The sequence below is a fragment of the Diadema antillarum genome, unplaced genomic scaffold (assembly GCF_040938485.1).
Source record: "Diadema antillarum isolate AM-2024a unplaced genomic scaffold, OU_Dant_1.0 seq00000870_RagTag, whole genome shotgun sequence".
Taxonomy (NCBI): Eukaryota; Metazoa; Echinodermata; class Echinoidea; order Diadematoida; family Diadematidae; genus Diadema; species Diadema antillarum.
The window spans coordinates 91,005-113,592 of record NW_027271736.1 but is presented as its reverse complement, the minus strand read 5'-3'; the positions used below and the strand labels follow the sequence as shown (position 1 = coordinate 113,592).

Genomic DNA, 22,588 nt, shown 5'->3' with positions numbered 1-22,588 from the left:
TCATTTCTAATCGCTGTAAGGTCCACTGCAATTATTGAACACCTGTGTATTAGAATAACTGAAAGCTATAACTTACAAGATAACTGATTGGCTAACTAAGCCAGCTAATCGACAGACGGTAATGAAGATGAAAGTGCGCTTGATATGTTTACATCTTTTGTTATTTCTCAAACTTTAGGTTTTGAAGTAGTCTAATATCACCTTGATTCTTTACCTAGAGTACATGTCATGAAAGCCGGTCCATGATGATACTGCAAGCGTTCATAAATCTTGTCCCGCTCCTTTTGCTCAAACGGCATGTTCTTCATATTCAACAAACCACCCCTCAAACTCTCCTTTGCCATAATGTTGTCTTTAATGTGATGCGGATTATTGTTGCTGTTGTTGTTATGTGGCTTGTACCAATACCATCACTCAGCGATTCGTCAACTTTCAAGTGTAATCGCGCTTTTCGCGGTTTACCATGCAAACCGTATTTCAAATGACGATTCGGCCGAGCACGAGCGATTGTGGTGGAGAATCTTCCCTCCGAGGTCTATAGGTAGAAAAACCCAGTGTTACGTGTGTGACGTATCACTGTCGTCACAGAAGATGGCAGATTTACGTCGGACATATTTTGTTTTGTTTCTCTTCTCTCTTGTAATAAACGATCTTCTCTCTTGCAATAAAACGATTATTATATTTTTCACTTTCAGCACTAAGCTGCCACACATCGAGTGATTCAATGCCATATCAAGACATTATTTTGCGAAATTATCCAATGGTTGATATAAATAGTTAACTTGATCACTCAGTGATCACTTCAATAATGTCTTATGCCTAATCCATCGTGTACCGAAAAGGGATGGTGGTTCCAAGGGGTTGACCTTCGCTTCCAAATCAACGTCATGGTTTCAAAAATATATGACCTACCTTAAAATGACCTTATTACGTTTTAACATTGAAGATTACTGAGGCAAACCTGTTTCGCTTCCAAATGATAATTCAAGTACCATTTAAAAGTCCTGACTCGTGAAGGTTTCATGTAGACCTCCTGTAGCATTCGCTACATCTGAAAATCCAAGGCATCCGCAAGGTATTGTCACCTAAAGAACGTTTCCAAATGAAATAGATGGGAAGTATACACGTACCCGGAAGAGAGGGCTTCTCGAGCTGAAAAAAGAAGAAGAAGGAAACCAAATACAGGAGTTGTTACCTTGCCGTTGTAAGGGAGGCCCGGCTTGAAGTGCTTCTTGGTATCGGGTGAGAACTCTAGGGAGACCAGCTGTTTATGAACCATGCACGTCTCATCCATTGCTGTGAAGACACTCCCGTCGCTACTGGTGACACTGGCTTCCACGCGGATGACTCCCTTGAAGTGTGGCTTGAGCGGCGCACTTGTGAGGGCGCTAATGCAGATGTTGAAATAGGCCGTACCGTTTATCTTCGCAGGGGAAAAGAGGGAGAGACAAAAGAAATATAAACCGTGTACCAGAACAAAATACAGTAATCATTCCTGTGAATTTGACTTTGTTAATATGACCATCTGTACGTGAACGAGAGATTACCAAATGCAGGAAAACGAGACGGCCAACCATTGTTATAACTCTTTAGACAAACACGCGCGCATATATAAGGATTTATTGGCAGGCCTATAGAAGAGAGCAGAGATTTTACGGAGATCAAACATCGCTTTTTGGTTGTTGTTTTGTTTGTTTTTGCCTCAAGTATAAACTGATTGATGCCGACTTATCGATTGATTATTAAAGAATCATTACTGATATTAATTTGATAGATTACAAATCATATAAGGTTTAAACGAGTTTTATCATAACTTTCTCCGCGAAATACACTTTGCTTATATCATCCGTTGCTTTTACTCCGACATATATCACAAGTAAGGAAAATTCGTAAATCAACTTCACTTTATTTTATTTTTCACATTCAGGTATTGGGAACATGACATCACTGTGCTGTTACATAGAGGCGACGTTCAGGAGACAAGTAGGAGCACTGAGGAATTCTCATGCCTTACTCACATCCATAAAGTGGTAGATATTCTGACCCAGATAGTCGTCATAGTAACCCAGTCCATGGAGGTTCATGTTGATTGATAGTTTTCCACGAACAGGTTGCCCAAAGGTGTACCTAGAGGAATTGACAAGAGGCATGACAACGTTGAACGAAACACGCGACATCAATCACTTATGACGCATGTACTTGACACTGAGTTTACAATATTCTTTCGAACTATCGGTCTTAAATTTCCTCATAAAACGTCAAGACCTCGTCATTATGTCACGTGATTTTCAATAAATTGGTAGGGTCACATTATTCATCGTCTGTGATATTTTGTTGCTAGAGCAGCCAGCTTGTGTAAATAAACAATTTTTTTTTAAAACTAAATGCGATGTGAATTCGATTCCAATACCCACTGGGTAACATATATTGTGACAGTTTACATTATTTTGTTTCTATAGCGAACTTTATGACGTCAGTCACCTCTCTCTTTGAACAACACAAGTCCTTTTTGTTATTCAAAAACAATCGATTGTTTGTTTGCTTTTTGGTAATGGAGGAAGCAGCACTGCACAGTTTCAAACTACATTCCATAACGATTTCTTCTCCTTTTTCAAGTAGATCAACTCTTACATTTGCCAGATCATTCTATCAAATGTGCTGCAAAAGCTCATTTCCGTGTAATTTCCTGACCGATCCCGCCAAAACTCAGGATATCATGACACGCGACTAAAAAATTAGGCTAAAATACTTGGATTGAGAATGACTGAACCATGCACGAGCACCTTTGATCATTGGTCACACAAGTATAACGCAAAGCGGTACAGGCCCTAATCTGATAATGATATAACTCGCAAGAGATGGCAGAAGAAGAAGAGAAAGAGAGAGAAACAAGGTCAACGCACTCTGTTCTGACGTTCTATCAAGATTCAGAATGACAAGGAACTCGAGTCTAATCTTGATCATTCCGGTATGCACGGATGAAATGAACGAAATTTTCCGCGACCTGTGACTCCACAACCTAACTACACTTGACATCTTCGGGGAAGTTACACAGCATGAAGGAAAGACCGACACAGCGGTCCACAAATTTTGTTACGGAATGATATCCGTCGACATTTTGGCCGCAGTCACTGGGTCACCGAGGATGCAACGAATCGAATTCTTGCATCAATGATCGTCGGTTTGCTGCTTATGGCCGTAATTTGGCTGTGCCATTCGCTGCCTGTTGAACCCCGGACGGCCAGGGGTTAATTCGAACATCATGTGTGTGTGTGTGTGTGTGTGTGTGTGTGTGTGTGTGTGTGTGTGTGTGTGTGTGTGTGTGTGTGTGTGCGTGTGTGTGTATGTGTGGGTGAACTCACAAATTGGCGCGTTTAAGTCAGGGAAACTTTAGAACTCAGCGATGGCGTTGAACTCGGATGTGGGCCATGCTTTCCTCAAGTGTAGTATAGTGTAAATTAGATAAATGAAATGAAATATACAAAAGCGTTTGAGGTATATTTCTCGTATCACTAAAAAAAAAGAAAAGATAAGAAGACTAATTTCTCTAATTTACCCCGTATCTTTGTATCGGCAGCGTCCAGGACAGTGTATTCATTTCTTTATATATAGGGCCTAAGTTTATGCAAGAAATCCAAGTGTACGGATAGGCCTACAGTCATGATCACACTGTATCAATGTAAACAAAGATATCATGTCAGGGGTCACAGAAAAAAAAAAAGAAGCCGAGCAACAACAGAATCGAGGAAAATAATGACACATTCCTTCTCGGAGCGCAAAAGTATGCAATATTCTGGTATTTGTCTGAAATTAGCTAATATGGGGAGGGGCAAGCAGGTACGAAAGTTAGCAAACATGTCAAGACATGGGAATGCTCTTCCTTTTTGCAAGAGTACTTGCACACGCCTGGCGCCCATTGTTGGATTGTGTAAAGGAGTGAGAATGACAGCTGTCGCCAATGGTTACGGCTCTAATTCTAGAAAATTCTAATTGTTCCAAAGTCCTCGTGGTTCTGAATGTGATGGTTACCGGTATGTCGTGTGCTAATGCGACAGTCCAGTGATCTCATGTGGGTTGAAGAAACGCTTTAGGGCTTCTCAGAGTTGACGAACAGTTTGACATTACTTGACACTTGAGAAAAAAAAGTTTTCGTATTGTACACAATTTTGACATTCTTGCCTTTGGAAAGGAACAATTAGATGCAGTGTTTACATCTACCTACAGATGTATGACAAAGTGCCCCTGCTGAGGGCACGCAAGTCATTACAATGAAGTGAATATAGTGAGGGTACTGTCCTAGGTCTGACATAATATTTAGACTATGTTTGATGATATCATTTCTTTGTTACCAAAGTGCAAAAGCAAACACACTCATCCATCTTGGAGGAGGAATATTGACTTACTTGGCGTGAATCGCTGCACGGCTGCACTTGCTAATGTCCCGGATGAACCGTGGAGGCTCGATTATGACCTCGAATCTTGGCAATACTGTAGGAAGACAAAAAAAAAACCGTGAATGTTTCCATGATTATGATCTTAATCGCGGAATATCAACATCGTTTATAGCAAAATTCATGCAAGGGCAAAACCGACCCCGTCCCTTCCCTTCGATGGAAAGAATCTCAGGGAGGAGCACTCAGACAGTCGTTGGTTTCTTATGTTTTCTTTTTTTCCCTTCTTCTCTCTTTTTCTTTCTTTTCTCAAGAGCCAAAAGTGGGTGGGGGAGGGGCCCTGAACTCCAGTTCCTCGTTGATGAAGAATATTGATATTAAAGTATGATGAGCTGAGAGTCGGGTTTTACGCAAATCTAGAAGAGGGACTGGTAAACGGTGAATAACAAGGAGTGTGTGAAAGTGGGAAGGAACAGTTAAACCGCCAAGGATCAATGTGTTGATTCCATTATGACATTGAGACTAGACAGATAAACTATGATGTAGCGACAGACAGTAGGTGGTTGCTATGGGGAAAGAACCTACATCCATCGCCCATGGCATATTGCAGGTTAGAGACAGTCCTTAACGTCTCTATCTGCCATCGGCGGGAAATTTTGCTTCCCTCCTTCTGAATGCATTCAATCAAGGCACGAAGTCTGTACTACTAAGTGCAGTACAATACTTCAATGTTCATTTACGAAAATAGTGACGCACATGAGGATGAATTTCACTGCACGATGCTCAAGATGACTAACCCTCAACAAATAAGTTAGAATGCAGCTGCAATTGCTCATGTAGCATCTTTCTCGGGTATGGGAGAGGTATATAAGATTATTCTAATCCCTTCCCACACTCCCATTGGATTATATGAAAAAAAGGAACAAGAACAAGAAAAAGAAGGACCCTGGAAGTTCCCGAACGCGTGGCAATCAATCAGGGTTCGACAAACTGTGCCAGAAGGGTAAGTAACACGTGTACCTGGACACGTCAAACTACGCACTACCTGTCATGACTGACATAATTTCAGTGTGATAGACAAACAGTGTACGTGTCGGGCGTGAGCGAACAATAGAAACCCCTGTTTGCGCACCGCATATGTAATATGATTTAATACCTATAGAGAGACAGAGACAGAGAAAACTTTATCACTGTCAATCATGGACACGCTACACAAACGAAACACACCCGCACACACATACACATACAATGCCAATGCACACACTAAATTATTACATACAATTTACAGTGGGTTGCTGCAGCTGCACTCAAGGATTTTTTGAACATCTACGAAGTAACGAGTATTGTCAGACAGAGAGACTTGCTTTTTTTAATTATTACAATTGAGCAGGTACCATAACAAGAGGCAGTGGGCAGTATACAACGAGCGTATCTGCTGCTTTGACAGTTGCTATTTTTCATCAAAACGCCGACAAATAGTGGGCAGATATTAACGACAATGCGTGTCCAAAAGCCTTTACAGCATGTCAGACAGAATGATAAATGTCAATTCTTACCGTATTTATTTACATCAAATGTCTTGTTGAAGGTGTGTCCCTGAACTTCCACAAAAATTGTCCATGTTCCAAGCACAGGTTGGTCAGAGATAGGAAAGCTTGTATTGACGATACCTGGAAGTTACGAACAAGATAAGTTTATAGACACTTAATCAGTTTATATACAATGCGCAACGAATAACAGGACTAATGCAGCAAGCCCACTTATTTGTTAATTGATACTGAAAAGGGAAGACTAAAAAAAAAAATCACAACCATTTGTGTTGACGGATGAAAATGTGAAAAGTTCATTCTGAAAATTTGAGTAGGTCTTAATGCCAAAGAGAATAACCTTTACGAATGAAGCCATTTCATCCCAATACAATAAGTTGGTCTTAAACACCCTGGGCAGACCCTTCAGAGTTGACACAGCTCTCCAAGAGGGTCAAATACCATTATTATACCCCAGCGATGCCAGGTACTCATTCAGAAAGACCTGGGTCAAGAGGGACAATGCGGGTAAGACAGTAAGACATTTTGTCAAATACTAAGGATGCACGCACCAGGTAGAATACGAACTCAAGACATTCTGTTTACAAATCCAGAGCTTTATCCTCTATACTTAAGTGTTTCACAATTCCTGTCCACTTTGCAAATCCGATCAATATTTTGTCTCAAACATAGTCATTTCACAGGAGGCTTCAAAGACAACTAAGATCTTCTTCATTCAAATACACACTGCACTAGCCAACTTGTATTCAATCAACAGTAATAACTTATAATCAATGTTACGCCGACTGTTATACGACGCAGTAACCATTTCGTTCATATGTACTTTGATAAAGGCATTTAGTGTTAATTTTTCATCTCGTATTTGGTTGTAGCTACAATGAAAATGCATAATGATGCATTGTGGAGCCTTGTATTGTCATATAGTGGCATGAGATGAAATATTTCACAACACAGTCAACAACCTTCTACACGTTTGGCAGGTAAAGAGAATGACATGTCGATCTGAAAGCAGCACAGTAATTCACAAGGAAACAGAAAACCACAAAACCGAACAATCTTTCACGAGTTTGTTTCGCAAATTTTTTGTTACGTTTTTGATAAATGTTGGTACGTATTTAATAAATTTGGTCAGGTTTTTGATAAACACAGAAAGGAAAAAAATCCACTTACCACAGCATGTCGGTTCTAGGCCGTTCCACTGTATCATGCGAGAACCTTTAGGGTCCAAGATGTAAACTAACATCTGTTTTGTATTGAGATAAAGTGTTGGATAGGAGATTTACAGCAACAAATGACATCTTTCATTGTAAAATGCACTAAACAACCAAGCAAGGTAAAGTGGACGAAAAAGTGACGTAACAATGGCATCATCATGATCATCGACTGGTTAAGATGGTTATTAGGAGAATTTCCACATAATAATTATGAGAAGCTACACTTGCCATTAAACCTGTGTGTCTATGTGCTGTCTAAATGCATTCTTTGACTAAAAATGCACATTATATATAAACATCCTATATGCAGTTATCGGTTTAATGTAAAAACAAAGTTTAGTAAGTTTGATGTATATATACACTGAGCGTATATATTTGCCTCGTAATGGTGGATGCCGTAACCTGCAATTTCACCTTCCAGAAATTCCACTATTACTACACGATGTGCTATCCACGTATAACGAATAACGAATATTCGCACTGAAAATACAGTTGTAGGACCATAAACGATCAGACGCGACATAGACCTGTTTTTACAGTATACTCGGGGGGGGGGGGGGGAAAGAGCTAGGAAAAAATGAATTCGCGGAAATTTCGTTATTTAGTAGACTGCGATGCTCAAGAGGACACTTACGGGAATGTTTCTTGGTCTTAGATCAGGTCCCGTTGTAAACAAGTTGATGAAAACTAGATAAATCAAACAGATAGAAACAAATCAGTATCGCCTTTCATTGTTACTCAAGTACTGACACCTCATATGGTGCTGCTTAACTGTCTGAATTTACGATGTACAAATTGTAAGCATGTCGAACAGGTCATCTCGGTGGGCCTCTCTGGCGACTTCAAACACTCCTATCTCAGTTCCTTTTGGAGACAAGACAACAAGTTGGATATCAATAATTTTGTCGAAGCGCTTGTAACTTTTAGCTGAGATTTATCGCTTCGCATATTTGGAGGACACTGACATCTACTCTACATCTTAAGGGTCAAGAGTAAGATGAAGTACTTGACTTGTTAGTTACGAGGAGGTGCTCGAGTCGAAGAGATATCATCATACAGCCGACACGCCCCTCTGGGTGACGAGTCGAGAGGGTGGAATTGGTCGACGGGACGGGAAGGTATCAACAAGCCTGAAGATACCAGTGAGTTACACAAGACGATCATTAACAACATTCAGTCTTAGAATTACTCGATTCCTTTATCACTTCTTTCATCACAAAATAACGAACTCATGCAGTTGCTAACCCTGCGAACAGTCAAGATACCAATGGAATAAAATGTATCTGTCTTGTTGCTATAGCAACAGATGAAACAGGTCTCCGCTCACCAGTTTGTTTGGGTTTGTACACAGGTTTATCAATCTGAATGAAGACCGATGTGCTTTTCTCCAGGATGGTAATGTCGGAGGAGTTCTTGAAGTGATAACCCCGGGCTCCGAGCCGACAGTTCCCGCATACCTCCAGAACCGCTTTTCCTCTCACGTGATCTGGCAGCTGCGGAGAGACAGACACAACAGCTTCACTCTATCTATACAGGGCAACTTGAGGTCGTGGCATGTATGCACCAGAGAGAAGCAAGATGATTATGACAATGTATGAGGGAAAAAAAAACCTGCCAAGCATCACGTTGCTTTGTTTTTCTTTTTATTTGCATGTGTTTTTCGTGTATGTTTTTGTTTTTGTTTTTCTTTCAAAGGAACGCATCAAGTTTGTTGGCCGGGCCTCGAGTTAGTGCGTTTGTCCCTACGTAACCTAACCTTAACCTCTTGTGCAGTAACCAGCGTACCTTGTCACATCGTTACATCACAATTTGTCTACATCATTCTACAAAGTTTCAATAACAATAAGCCTTGCCTCTCTTGGTACTAAATCAGACGTGATGTGACCTGATGGCTGGACTTGTAGGCCCTACAGAGACGTGCAAATATGCAGTAAAGAAGAGACCTGAGAAGGTATCATACACGGCAGGTGGGATGTAAAAGAAAAGCTTCTACAGGACGTCCGAACGTCAGGCTGGGGTATACAATTGTCTCAACGAAACGTACGTTCAATGGTCTGTTGTTGGTTAAAGAGGGTCTTTGAAAAAAAGAAGAAGATTGAAATACTCAATTCTATTCCTTATTTCCTTTTTTATGCGTTTTGGGTCTTTTATGTTCCTGAGAACTATCATGTATGAATACGGGATGATTTGAAGCCATTAAAGGACAAGTTCACCTTCATAAACATAAGGATTGAGAGAATGTAGCAATATTAGTAGAACACATCATTGAAAGTTTGAGGAAAATCGGACAATCCGTTCAAGAGTTATGAATTTTTGAAGTTTTTGTGCAGTAACCGCTGGATGAGAAGACTACTGCAGTGTGTGAATAACTTAGATGTCACATGCGTACAACAATATAAGGAAAATATAAAGAGAATTTCACAAAATTTCATCTTTTGAAAAAAGTACACATTCGCCCGACTCGTTACCGACAAATGTTATGGGTAATATTATTCCCCCTACCTTTAGAAAGAGGCAAGTCAAGTGCTCTATTATTATGCGAAAAAAGTGAAAATATGTTGAATTTTCTTTACATTTACTTCATACTGTTGTACGCATATGACTCACAAGCTGAAGTAGTCTCCTCATCCAGCGGTTCCAACACAAAAATTTTAAAAATTCATAACTTTTGCATCGATTGTCCAATTTTCCTCAAACTTTCACTGATGTGTTCTACTAATATTGTTGCATTCTCTCAATCCTTATGTTTATGAAGGTGAACTTGTCCTTTAATATCTTGAAGAAATCTTGGTGTCTTCCTTCATAACGTAGATGATTCTATTACTTGTGAACATGCACCTCCTGATCAAACAGAGAAAGACAGAGTTTGGAGAGTGACAATTTTGTTTAAAAATGATCATAAGGGAATATGAAAGCTATCCTCCACAGCGTGTCAACAGTAAACAAAAAGGAAGAGGAAAAGAGGAAGGTCATTAAAAAAAAAGAACAGAACCATAATGGAATAAAACAAAAAGAGTATGATTTCAAGCTTCACAGGTTTGTTTTTTCTGAGTTCTTTTGGAGTTATAGATATCTTTAAAAATGCTTTCGATTTCCTGAATAATTGCAAGTAAGATGAGGCCACAGTTTCACCTGCTCACAGCTCAGCTACAGATTTGAATAAATGTTATGAAATCATTACTTCGTTTAAAAGCAATTTAGCAACTCTACCGCCTTTCACAAAATACATCATCAATATCAAATGACTACAGCTCTACGTTGATTTTAGAAAATCGCCGTAGATATTATCCTGGTTTGTACAAAGATAGATTTTCAACTTCTTGCTGTTGAAATTGCATGAAACTCATTGAACGTTTGCATGTACGCAAAACGAAGGCTTGTGAGGTGAAGATATCGACACCCCATCGACAATTAATTTGTATAAACAATTCCGATAAATATCACTCCTCTGAGAACAAGCAGTCACTTGCCTTGGAGCAATGAAAATGTCATTGTTCTGCTCATTTGATTTTCACCTTAAACATGAAGAGAAGTGCCACTTTAGCCCATAGAAGACTAGTCCCAAATATTCTCGGGCTGGGTAAATGGGAATTGCGTGTTATACGAAAATCAGTCCGTCTTCAACGAGTTCAAATGAAGAGCTGCTATTACAAAAAGTACACACACACACACACATATATACATATACACATCCCATTTTACGGAGAACAGTTAGCTCATTATCGGTGTCTCCCAGGGGTGCATTAAGGTAATACTTGATGTTCCCCCAAAAGTCTTCCATAAATCATGTGCTGCGAGCCCACTGGGTGTGTCAGTTTGTGCGCATGTGTGTAAAGATGCCAGAAGGGACGTCATTAATTCTGTCCGTCAAAGCCCCGTTACCCTGGGATCCCGTATTGATGGCTATCATAAGAGTTTGTAAGAAGAAAAAGGGCAGGGCCCATCCCTGAATGTGGAGGTCGGTCACCTGTAAGAAAATCTCGCCTTACTCGCGTGAGGCTATGGGCATCCACTTGTCGCTTTGACTGATATATGGACAAAGGGTACCGGATTGGTAGCACGGAATGTCGATTGGACCATGGGGGAACAATTAGAGCTACGATCGCACGACATGACTCTCGTCGTGTTTTTATCTATCATAAACAAGTATAGCGACTGTATTGGCGGGAAAAAATAAGAAAATCGTTTCCAGGAGAGGTGAGAGACGTGGATGTTTTAAAATGCTATGATGAATACAACGAGTAAGTTTGATCAGGAAGGTGAGATTAGCACTTCCCTGGTTCGATTGACGGTCAAAGCTTACAGGATGCACAAAAATGTTGATATCTAATAAAATATACTATCTGTTATCTGTTAGTTATTACTAGTGATAGTCTAATCCATGTTGTGATAAAACAAAGAGTGTGATATGTCTGTGTGCTACGCACGCGTCATTAGACTGACGATCTTCATGTTCGTATAAAACTATTAAAAAAAAAGTGAAAGGTTGGCCGTCCAATTACGGGACGTGCCCCGTGCCAGACATGCCTGATGTGTTTTTGGAAGTTCAGTCAAAATCTCGATCTATTCTGACGAGGCAGTCACACGAGTGTGATGTATAATAGGAGTGGTAGGTACACTCACCTTCATCAAGATGTATCCTTTGCCTGGATTCGAGAGAAAGAAAGAAGAGACAGGAAGCATAAATGATTAAACACTGACTCAGTGATTGAGGAACGATTTAGTTCTAGGCATGGGAAAAGAAAGGGCACGGTTCCGTGTCTAAGAATGCTCAACTGATCACTGTTACTGAACCCACTAGTTTGATCCTTTCATTAAAGACATCAGTCTTTATCAATTACTAATTCATTCTGTCTATGGTTGCATTGGGGACAACGATTTTCTTTTAAGCACTACATCAGACTAATATAAAAGTAGATCTTTGATAGAGAAATAGATAGACGACACGAGACTGTTGCCGATCTAATTCTATCAACTCCACACAAAATCGAGAATGTAGTTCCACCTTGCTCAACGACTTCAAACGGGTGGTTGAGACCACTTTGTCAGAGAGAGAGCAAGACAATATGTGGCTGTATCGTTAACAGAAGTGAGTTACACAATGAACAGAGCACAAGAACTGAGAACGGAATAGCTTCACCAGGCTTGTGTACTACTTGTATGATACTTAGATTGTGTCTGTAATACTTGTAATCAGGGATGTGTTTCATCTCAACTCCCTGTTGTCAAATTAATGTTTCAACAGAGGCTGAGGGGATGCTATGTATTGACAAAATGGAGGACGAGTCTTTTCTGTCACTTTTAATCTAAAGATTGGTGGGATGATGTTTCATGGGGGGAAATGAAGATATTACGAATTGGAACTTTAACCCCAGCAGCACTGACGTCGTAAAAGGGTAAAAGCAGACAGGCATCGGTGTACCATCTAGGATCCATTAGTCCATGGGGTCAACTCGGGTCATTGAGACGCCGCGTGAATTGTGAAAAGTGGTACTACTGGAACGTAAAAGTCACGTTATATATTGTGTTTACCGTGCAATCTTCAGCGCTACAAGGCTACGCATCCGTGGCCTGGGAGTTAAAGGCGAGAATCAAAAGGCTTAAAGAAGTGATCTAAACCTGCAGAGGAACGCCAAAGGAAACTCATGAACACTACTTACATATGTAAAGTGCAAAACTATGTCGCGGCATTTTGACTCCAACACCATCGTTGTAAAATTAAAATGTCGGTCTGGTTCTACACTCTACACAACAGGTGCAGGAGAGTCGTTGTGTCGCGTGAACAGCTGCGCGCACGACGATTGCAATTACTGCTCGACAAAAGTTACTGAAATATTTTGTTCTGCTGACAATAACCGCCTTTCCCTATTCTCTTATCTCAATGTTTCTGTCAATTCGAATATTACAGCATACTCTACGGTTTTGTTTTGTTTTTTTGCAAGATACTTGTTTTTTTCCGCCGCACCAACGAGCACGGATTTGAAGAAAGTTTGAAGTCTAATTGCTCTTTGTATCGACCAGAACACAGTAAGAAAATTATCATTTTCTTTCCTTTCACCCTGAGATTGTCATTAACGTCTGCCGAAATAGGAAAAGATTCCGATAGTTTTAATCTACTAACAGCCCACTTGAATGCAACAGACTCGGGTGTCGGGACATCCGTGTGACAAACAGAATATTAAACAAATGGAAAACTGGTTTGTGCATAATTGCCATCATACCGTTTACCTACAGACGGACCCAACTTGTGTGCATCTTCACTTTAAGTCCCTGCATCTTCGTTTAAGTTTTCATACGTGACTAATGATTGTCGCCTTCATCTCAGATTTCGTTCATGTTCACATTATGTGCAGTCCCCGTAAATTTAGGGTAAAGACGATGTATTTTTACACACTTCATCGAGCTGGCTTTCATGAACCGCGGATGTGAAAGAATACCTCGTAGCTCCTCTGGACAATGAGATGGGTTGAGAGGACAGTTGGGGGTTCTTGTTTCGGAATCTGTCAAAGTCGGAGCGTGTTTTAACTTACCTATGATCGTTTCTCCGACTTCGGTCAGGGTCTCGTTCCGCCATCGTATCCGTGCCTCAACGACAACGGGATCGCTGGTGTCGAAAATGGTGACGCTGAGACGCTCCGTCATTCCGGGCCGAAAGGCGAGAGGGTACGCGACCAGGTAGCCCCTGGAGCCGGGATGAGAAAATGATGACAGTGTACTCATCACTACTATGACCGTACCTATTTTGAGCATACGAATATCTCCACCAAAATCTCTCTCAAACTCTCTCTCTCTCTCTCTCTCTCTCTCTCTCTATCCCATCTTCTCCGCGCTTTGTGTTTTTTTAAATGACAAAAACCACGCTGAAATATCTAATTTTAGTATTTTGTTACATAAGAAAGGCCTTGCGGTGGGATCACGGAAACAATATGCTGTACAGTGAATTGTGTCACATTTGTGGAAGTTTTCTATTACCGTTATTCAAGCATCAAATTATGCAATGTGTATAATGGGTGTGTGTTTGTGTCTATAGGCCGTCAGAAAAGTACTGCGACCTGTTCAATGAATTCTACATTAATTGGGGGCAGAATCAAATGTAGTTAGACGTTCCCAATGTCAAAGAAACTTATGAGGAGCGTAGCTTCTGCCTGACCGTTAATAAATGCCTCACTCAATATATCCCAATAACCACGAGAACAATGGCAATCATAAAAATGAATATCAATTATGAAGGACAGCAATATAATGATGCCCTTTTACAGTTTTTATTCAGCTGCCTTCATTTCAGCGCATTAAGGTTATTTTTTTTTTGGGGGGGGGGGAGGGGGGATAATCAGCAACATTCACTTCTAATCGTGTGGATATCACTCGAACAAAATACTATTTAACTGACTACACGAATACAGCATTTTCCAGTGTCTAAGTCCTACAAGTGTTTGACGTATATACGTAAACCACCAGGATGCACTGGTGGCAGAGCAGTGCGATTGTACTGCAACCTTTCTAGGCATTCCACAGAGGAAATCTCTTGGTAGGCTTCGTGCTATAATACGAGCCCACACAGGAAATAACCTTTCCGTTTCCTGCACATTGATTGCAAGGGCCAAACCAACAATGTATGGAGAGCTGGAATAGGTGTGCAACGCTAGAAAAGCCGACTCTTGACATACACAGAAAAGGTGACAAAATTAACAAAATAATGGGAGCAAAAACTCAACTGCTAAGCAACGTCGCGTTGTACGCCAGATTGGTGGTTGGGCCTTATTGCCAAATGTGGTGAACTCTTTTCACAAGTGATTGGTCGCTAACTTTCCTTATGATGTCATAACGGGTTCTCACGTGGTTTCAGAGTCGAAACTTATCGCTACATACGAAATTAGCGGAGAAGCTTGTAAACACTGAATTTCATATAGGTGTTTCTCCATTGAACGCTGATGATAATAAATTCTATGTCGTAATGCAGCAAATCAATCTACTCAATGAGGCAAGCGCTGCATTAGCAACATTAATTGATTGTCGTGATACTGTGTCATTTAAACATCAGATGGCCGGGTCCGCATGCAACGGCGAGGGTTGATGTAATTCACGGCACATGATAACTTATCCTCGAAGAATGTCTTCTCGAATATAAGCAGATGGCGATGGCATAGTCACTGCGCTGCAAATATTTGGAAATATAACCATGAACGCGCACTACGTCGCTACTTTTACCTGTTTTTGTTCTTTCAAATGGTGTAATTCCATTAGTAACTGAAACGCCTGAAACCGCCCGTCCGCTATTTCATTGTTTTATTATTTCTGTTGTTTTCATATAAAATTTATAATTACGTTATTTGAAAGAGGTCACAGGTCAACAAAAGCATGTCAGAATTATTTCTGTCAGAAATAAGTCTCTTTGTAAAGTGTTAATAGGCTTTCAAATAAACTTCGACATTCAATGATCTATTTTGCATAATTTAGAAAGTTGGCGAAATGAGTGTAATATTACTGTACCTTCAAGGGAACAATAGGCCATTACGTAGGGAATCTTCAGTTGCTATAGGGTTAATCTCCCACGCAATTTCTGCACATCTCTCTCCATCTCTCCCCCTCTCTACGTCTTTCTTATCTCTAATTTAATCTACACATAATTACACCTATCTTTCTATACCTCTCTCGATCTCTTACCTTATACAAGATATTCATCTTCATGATATTCATATAAAATATTAATTTCAACTGTTCGAGAATTGTTTGGCAGAAATTAGCGCAACCTCGTAATTTCACATCTTTCCTGATTTCCATCGGATTTTATTCATTTCGTTTTGCCCTTGTGCTTATATAAAGTGTTAAACATTATTTCTTTTCAGACTCATATTTAAAGGGAACATTCATCCTGATATCATGAAGTCCCTTGGACAACATGTTTATCCAAATTGTCAATCCAGATCTTACGCTGCTAGTTGTTACAGGATTAACCCTCGTTACGAACCAAACTTTTAAGGCACTAAATAGTATTTCTAGCCCAGCTACCACGAATGACTAACCAATGCGGACTTGCTGACGATAATCACTGGTTTTATTGTTCACTTTGTCAGATATTATCTTGCGATAAAAAAGAGAAAATCCGTTGATAACAGCAGCCCCATTCTGTACGACCCCTGTCAAACATAGGCCATTTATCTGGATTCATTCCCAATACATACACACCAAAGTCAAACAAAAGGCATTTATCTGGATTATATTCCCAATAACAGAGAGAGAAAAAAGTGGAAAATCACTCAACAACTAGTCCAGATAGATGGTTTTCCCCGATTCTGTAGGTGTTTCGTATAAGAAACGGCATTAGATATTAATGGACTAACAGTACTGATTGATCGATTGGCTCAGCTCGTATAGGTGGGTTGGCAGATTTACTTATTGAATGGATCTGTATACGTATAAACATATTCCCCTTCAACGTGAGCTAGCGACTGTCTCTTTAATACTGCCATTCACCTACAAACGCCACTCGGTAAATCTTAAATACATAATTCTTAAATAAAATAGAAAAATAGCAAATTTAATGGTGTAAGTTGCAGAGGTTTTTACGATAACTATATCGTAACTGGTATTTCATCATTATTGCTATCATTATCATTGTCAACACATTCACTTTCTGAACACATACCACCATTCCTATCAATACAACTATCAACATGACTTCATTATTACCGCCACAATTTCTTCTTTTTTTTTCAGAATCTTTATATCAATGATGTTCACGTTTTCTTTAATCACTATATGACAGTCCATTCCCACTATCTGTTGCCTTATCCGAAACGGGAGGATTACAGCTTCAAATCATGCAACGTGAACGATATAACAGTCAACAGTCACTGTTTTGTTGGATAAGATGTCTGTCTATCAGAAGCTCTACCAATTCAAAGCTCAGTCGGGATATCCGGAGAGGAACACCACCAACTTCCACCCGCGTTTCCATGGCGACATACCGCGCGTATAACTTAGTAGTGCACGCCGGTCTTCATCTCACACGTGAAGTCATAAGTCCTCACGTAGTAAACCTTCACTGTATAGCAGCAGTGCAGTCAATATAATGCTTGGAGGTATAGCCTACGCGCGAACACTTTCTCTATTGTCGAGAGAGAAAGTGAGCGTTTTCTTGGATAGATTTCAGTTGAAATGCTCTTAGAGCGAGAACTATAGGATGAGTCAAAAATAAGCCAGTAAGCAACCTGTTCTCTCACAGCTTCCTATTCTTTGAGTAGGAAAGGAGACGACTGAATCTTACAAAGGCCACCCCAGTAGGCCGTGTTACCGAACAAATCACTCCTTGTTCGTTACCGCCAATGAAGAGGATTGCTGGCTTTAATCCCGCGATTGTCGAGATCGCAAAATCAATTCTCTAGAAATATGAACGAGTCTACAAAGAATAACCAACAATGCTGGGGAGGGCGGCGCGGTTTTTGTACTATAAGGCCGCCAATTATTCGACGAGTTAACGGGATCAGGCTAATGCAATTATCACTAAGCCCACTCTTATTTAGAGGACTACACTGTGTGTGCAGCCATCACCACTTTCTATCACTCTTAAGTACCTTGAAAATCAACGTCTTACTGCCTTACCTTCTGCCGAGATTATCCCCAAATCTTCTTCCTCAAGCCCAACCACCGTGAATAATTCTTCGTCACTCAAAGAGAACCCATTCAGAGTGAAATTGTATCAATTCCATTCACTCCAATGAATAAGACTTCCGTGGGAGGGTATCATCGGGTGATACAATTGTATTTTATTCTTTTATTTGCCCTTTGTCTCCAGATCATGCTCGACCACACACACCTTTTTCTTTTATGACTTTTACACTTTTATTTTTCTCCCTGTGTCTCCATCTTTTCTATACCTGGGCAACAAAATGACAACAATGGATGCTCCTTCTTACAAAAGTTTCATCCGGGAAAATCAGAAGTGTCGAAAAGAGGGTCGGGTAAAGGTATACATGTAAAAGGAAACACTGATAGTTGTAAAAGAAAACACTGCTGATTGGTAATATCGAGTGATGTATTTTGTTCTTTGCAAAACTTTCATGAAACTCTCAGTTGGCATTAGCCAAATGCAAAGAGTAAAAGGGTTGGAACAAAACTCACCTGGACTGGCCAAGAGTTCGTATTGGCCTTTGATCATGGCCGATTGTAACAATCATTGCTTCCTACGGACCCAGCATTCTACCACTGATCCACGATAAAGTTCACGTGTTACATTTCGTGACACGTGTTGTGTGTTTGTTTGATAAAGACAGTCATCTTTTTCTCCGTACTGATATTGGATGATATTATTTTCATTAATTGTTGATATTCTCCTATAAATCGAAGTGCTCGCTGTTAAAAGAACTTGTATTTCTGCAAACTGAATGTAGCGAACGTAACAGCTGCCTTAAATAAGCTTCGTCAAAAGTTTCTCCTTGAAATCATTAGTGTTGTATAGCATCAAAACATGTCTAGCTAAATCCGATTCCTGCAACTCTTCGTCAACTCATCAGATAGTCATTGGCCATGCATGCAGGAGGACTGCTTCTTACACTCGGTTGGATATTTCATCAGTACCAGATGCCCAGAGTAGAGTATTCATCGTCTCATAACATCTTTATAACAATGAGCATTTTCCTTCTCTCTTGATAATGTGCATTATTCAACCTCTCTTAGAGAGAAATAAATTTAAAGGGTATGCTAGCTAAGAATAAGTTTCCTGTGATGGCCTTGGTACAAGAAAACTATCTTTTAAGTAAGATGGTAATAAAAATACACATTTCTTGTTTTTACGAGAGTGTCCTCCTTTCCTTTCTCTTTACACTGGAGAGCCTGGAAGGAATATAAGTCTCTGGCATGTATAAAAATACTGTTTGCAATTCCCATTAATTGCTACACACAAGTTCTAAGCTTTAAAAGTTTAAATCCAGAGTGACGAGAATACTGACAAAACGATGAGGATTATGCGACTTAGTGACCTGATATATCTGGTGTTTTTGCAGAGTAATTTTCACGATATTATGAGAGTATTTTGACGAAATCATGTAGACACTATTAGGATATGTGAGTACATCAAAGTATAACTTTTTAAGAGTAGTTATTTTGCCTTTCCGTATGCCATTTTCTTCCATAGCATCATTAGCAATTATGGTAAATATATTACATTACACAAATAAGATATATTTATGTAGGCACACATGACCGAGGAGGGCCGATGATGACCAGGGAGTCGTTTCCCCATTTCTATAGGTAAACATGAGGGGAAGGGGGCTGCAGCTGAGACTATCATGATAATTCTATTATCTCTTAATGGTTTGGTTGTATATGTTTTGTTTATCTTTACAACTGCGCTCTTTCCACGCACTGGCAGATATACAGATTCTTGATATACTCACCCGTCTGCCAGAGTTGATAAGAAAGTACAAAGACAGGTCAGAACAAGAAGATCAAATCGGACATCCCTCAGCTCCATGACGACAGATAAAAAGTGAAATCAGTCAGAGGGAGACGGCAAAAGTCTTGAAATAGTTATGGGTTGAGAGACAGAATCGCAGCAATCACGCAAAGACTGTGGCAACTGCTCCGTCTGTCATGGTTCGGAGTTGGTACCGCGAAGGGCTTGTTGAGCTTGTGTCGCACAGTGTAGAGGTAAATGAAGTTGCGTTGGGTGTCCTTTTCTGATGTACACCGAGTTATGCGTTGAAGAACAAAGATGAAAAAAAGAGACAATCTAATTTTCGACCTTGCTAATTTTGAGGTAATTTCAGAACCGGCAGGACTTCGACGGAGTCCCAGAGTCACATGTTGTCATTCACTGCAGTGTTTCTTCACAATGAAAACAACAGCGTGTGTTCGGCGATATGATTCAAGTCAGAGGTTCATGGCAAACTTTTGGAGACTTCTGTTCGTAGCTGTCAGGACTCTCTCGCAAACCGACGTTCGGGACAAACACAGCGAATTTAGGAGTGCAAACTCCAATGCGAAGAGAACGGAATTCTCTTGTCGTCGTCCAACTTCTGTTTCTGCATGAAGCGATTTGACTGCTTAGCATGTACTTAGTGGATGCATGTAAGTTGTGTTGTGTGTGGTATGATGACCCTGCTGTCATAAGTCCTTTTTCCCCACTCGCTCAACTGAGAGAAACTGTCGGATATAGGCTAGATAAACACTTCCCCCTTGCGAACAAAGGGAAGAGCGAACGGGGTGTGTGTGTGCGTGCGCTGGAACGAGAAATACTGCTGGCAATGTACGAGCGAGCCGTGCAGAGATACGGTTCACGCGCGGGTCAGATTCCGCGCACCTTCTTGGCAGGTTTGTCCCGCAGCAAATAGCTCCTGTGCGGGAGAACTACAGGGCCCCTGTGTTCCGAAGAAAGTCCCTGACTAGTGAAAGACGTTGACAAATTGACCTCGATTTCCATTTTCTTGTGCTGCGGAGGAGTGTCGTGACGTGATATGTTAACGAGGCCTAATGCTGCGAAGAAAGGAAAATCGGATGTCCGCAATAACTACTGCCAGCTACCGTACGAAGAGGCCCATCACGATTGGAAGGGTAGCGGTTAAGTCTTATCAATTAGCCAACCTTGAAGAGCCAAGGTTTACGAGACCTTTACAAGCATCCAGACGCCTTTCAGACACAATCTTAAGACTCTGGCAGCAGTGCAGGCGTCGATTATTTACGAACAACCAAAAATAGAAAAGAAACCGCCGCAATATTTTACAAGAATACAGTCACATGACATTTTAAGAATAAGTCCAGCACTAAATTGTTTTCAGTTATTCCAGGGAGGTTCCAACTTCGCTGGTTATTCCTATCGACAAAGAGAAGGAACTTGTCGTAGGCCTGCTAGCTAGGGTAAGGCAGATCAGTATCAACTGTTGCCTTGTGGTGATGGTAGTGGCGGCGCAGTGGTTGTAAGGTGTGGCAGCAGTGGAAATAGAACTGGTTTTAAGCCAAGTAGCCTATAATAGTAGCAGTATATGCGGAAGTTGAAGGAGAAGGAGCAACTAGATATATCATGAAGAAGCAGTACGAGAACTGGTTTTGCGGGAAGAGCGATGCCGTTGATACTACATATAGCAATATTGTGGTATGGGGCAATAGAAGTAATGATCAAGGGTGGGGAAAAATACATGTAACACTTGTTAATATTTTGTTTAAATTTAAATCCGTAAACTTCTTGAATGTAAGCAGAATTCCGTTGCAATAGACCATAATTACATTAATAGAAAATATTGTGTGAATGTTGTAGGTGTGTGTCATATTTTTGTTGTTTTCCTGTACACATAGACGCAAGTGCACGTGCGTCTTTGAGTAGAGGAAAACACTGACAAAATAGATGAGTATATTCTATTCCATGTTTATTTGACATTAATAAGAAGAATAGGAGCAAATAGAAAGATGGAAGATTCCACTATAATTAACATAGGACATAACAGGGGCCATGAAACACATTTTTTGTGTCTCTTACAACATAAAAAAATAACGATTGAAATAAAACCCACACCAAAACCCCGTGACTATCCAAGTGTTCAGCCCGAGATTCTTCTCCTCGCAAGGGGTATAAGGGGGAGAAGCTCCATTGACCATTGACCCCTGAAAGTGATGACCACAAAATAAAGTTGACTTAATTTTGTCAATAAAAATAAAGGACTTTCAACACTTTTTTCACCGAACGGTGATATTGATCGCATCCACTTACGCAAGTTACCCAAGGAGATGATATCAATTCACAATTTTCCACTGCTTTGTAAACAAAATAACCATAGTCATGGTTTTGGTCTGTCATTTAGCAGCCTTTTCCCCTAATAGTAATATTCAAGGTATATGTTATGACATGACAGTAAAACAGGAATTTGATGTGACTTTAAATTTGATTTAATTTCATCTTTCAGAAAGGGAGATTTGGTGAAGATATCTGTGTAGATTGTGAGAGACTTACGAGATCATAACATTAATTTATGTGGATTCTAAGAAAATCACAATGTCATTAAAAAAAATCCATGAAAATCTGTTATTCTACAACTTCTTATTTTCTGTCCAATCTTGATTAAACTTTCGTCACTTTGTCCGATTCGGCTCTTTTATCGAAATCGATTTCATAACACGTTCAGGATGGCTTGGATAAAAAGATGAATTTCATACAAACGTGATGGTAGGAAATGAATTAGAATCGGCCGTAGTTTTTGCAACTGCACAAATTGCCATGCATCAACGTAAATAAGCATGCACTGAATGGATCAGTGTTTTCAGTAGTAGCCATGACAAAAGAAATCATGGGCATACCATACTAAGGCAGGATTCGAACCTACGATCTCCTGATCTCCGGAGTCAGGACAGGCGTCTTATCCACTAGGACCAGCGGGTACTGCGTAATTATTCAAATTCATGCAATTCTTCCGTCGAGTTAAGCAACTTATTAACAAATTGCCTGCAC

The 22,588-nt window shown here is 40.2% G+C and overlaps 1 protein-coding gene across 1 annotated transcript in view; it reads right to left on the bottom strand.

Annotated features, from left to right (window-relative positions):
* Window positions 1–20,266, bottom strand: part of LOC139740624 (C3 and PZP-like alpha-2-macroglobulin domain-containing protein 8) — a 43,558-nt gene extending 23,292 nt beyond the window's left edge. The window contains exons 1-10 of the mRNA XM_071651208.1: window positions 19,548–20,266; window positions 13,683–13,834; window positions 11,776–11,798; window positions 8,480–8,645; window positions 7,787–7,839; window positions 7,109–7,181; window positions 5,948–6,061; window positions 4,404–4,488; window positions 2,019–2,127; window positions 1,196–1,423 (exon numbers count right to left, since the gene is read on the bottom strand). Coding sequence (XP_071507309.1) covers window positions 1,196–1,423; window positions 2,019–2,127; window positions 4,404–4,488; window positions 5,948–6,061; window positions 7,109–7,181; window positions 7,787–7,839; window positions 8,480–8,645; window positions 11,776–11,798; window positions 13,683–13,834; window positions 19,548–19,624 — 1,080 coding nt within the window. The 5' untranslated portion in view covers window positions 19,625–20,266. The remainder of the gene's footprint in view (window positions 1–1,195; window positions 1,424–2,018; window positions 2,128–4,403; window positions 4,489–5,947; window positions 6,062–7,108; window positions 7,182–7,786; window positions 7,840–8,479; window positions 8,646–11,775; window positions 11,799–13,682; window positions 13,835–19,547) is intronic.
* Window positions 20,267–22,588: the final 2,322 nt, after the last annotated feature.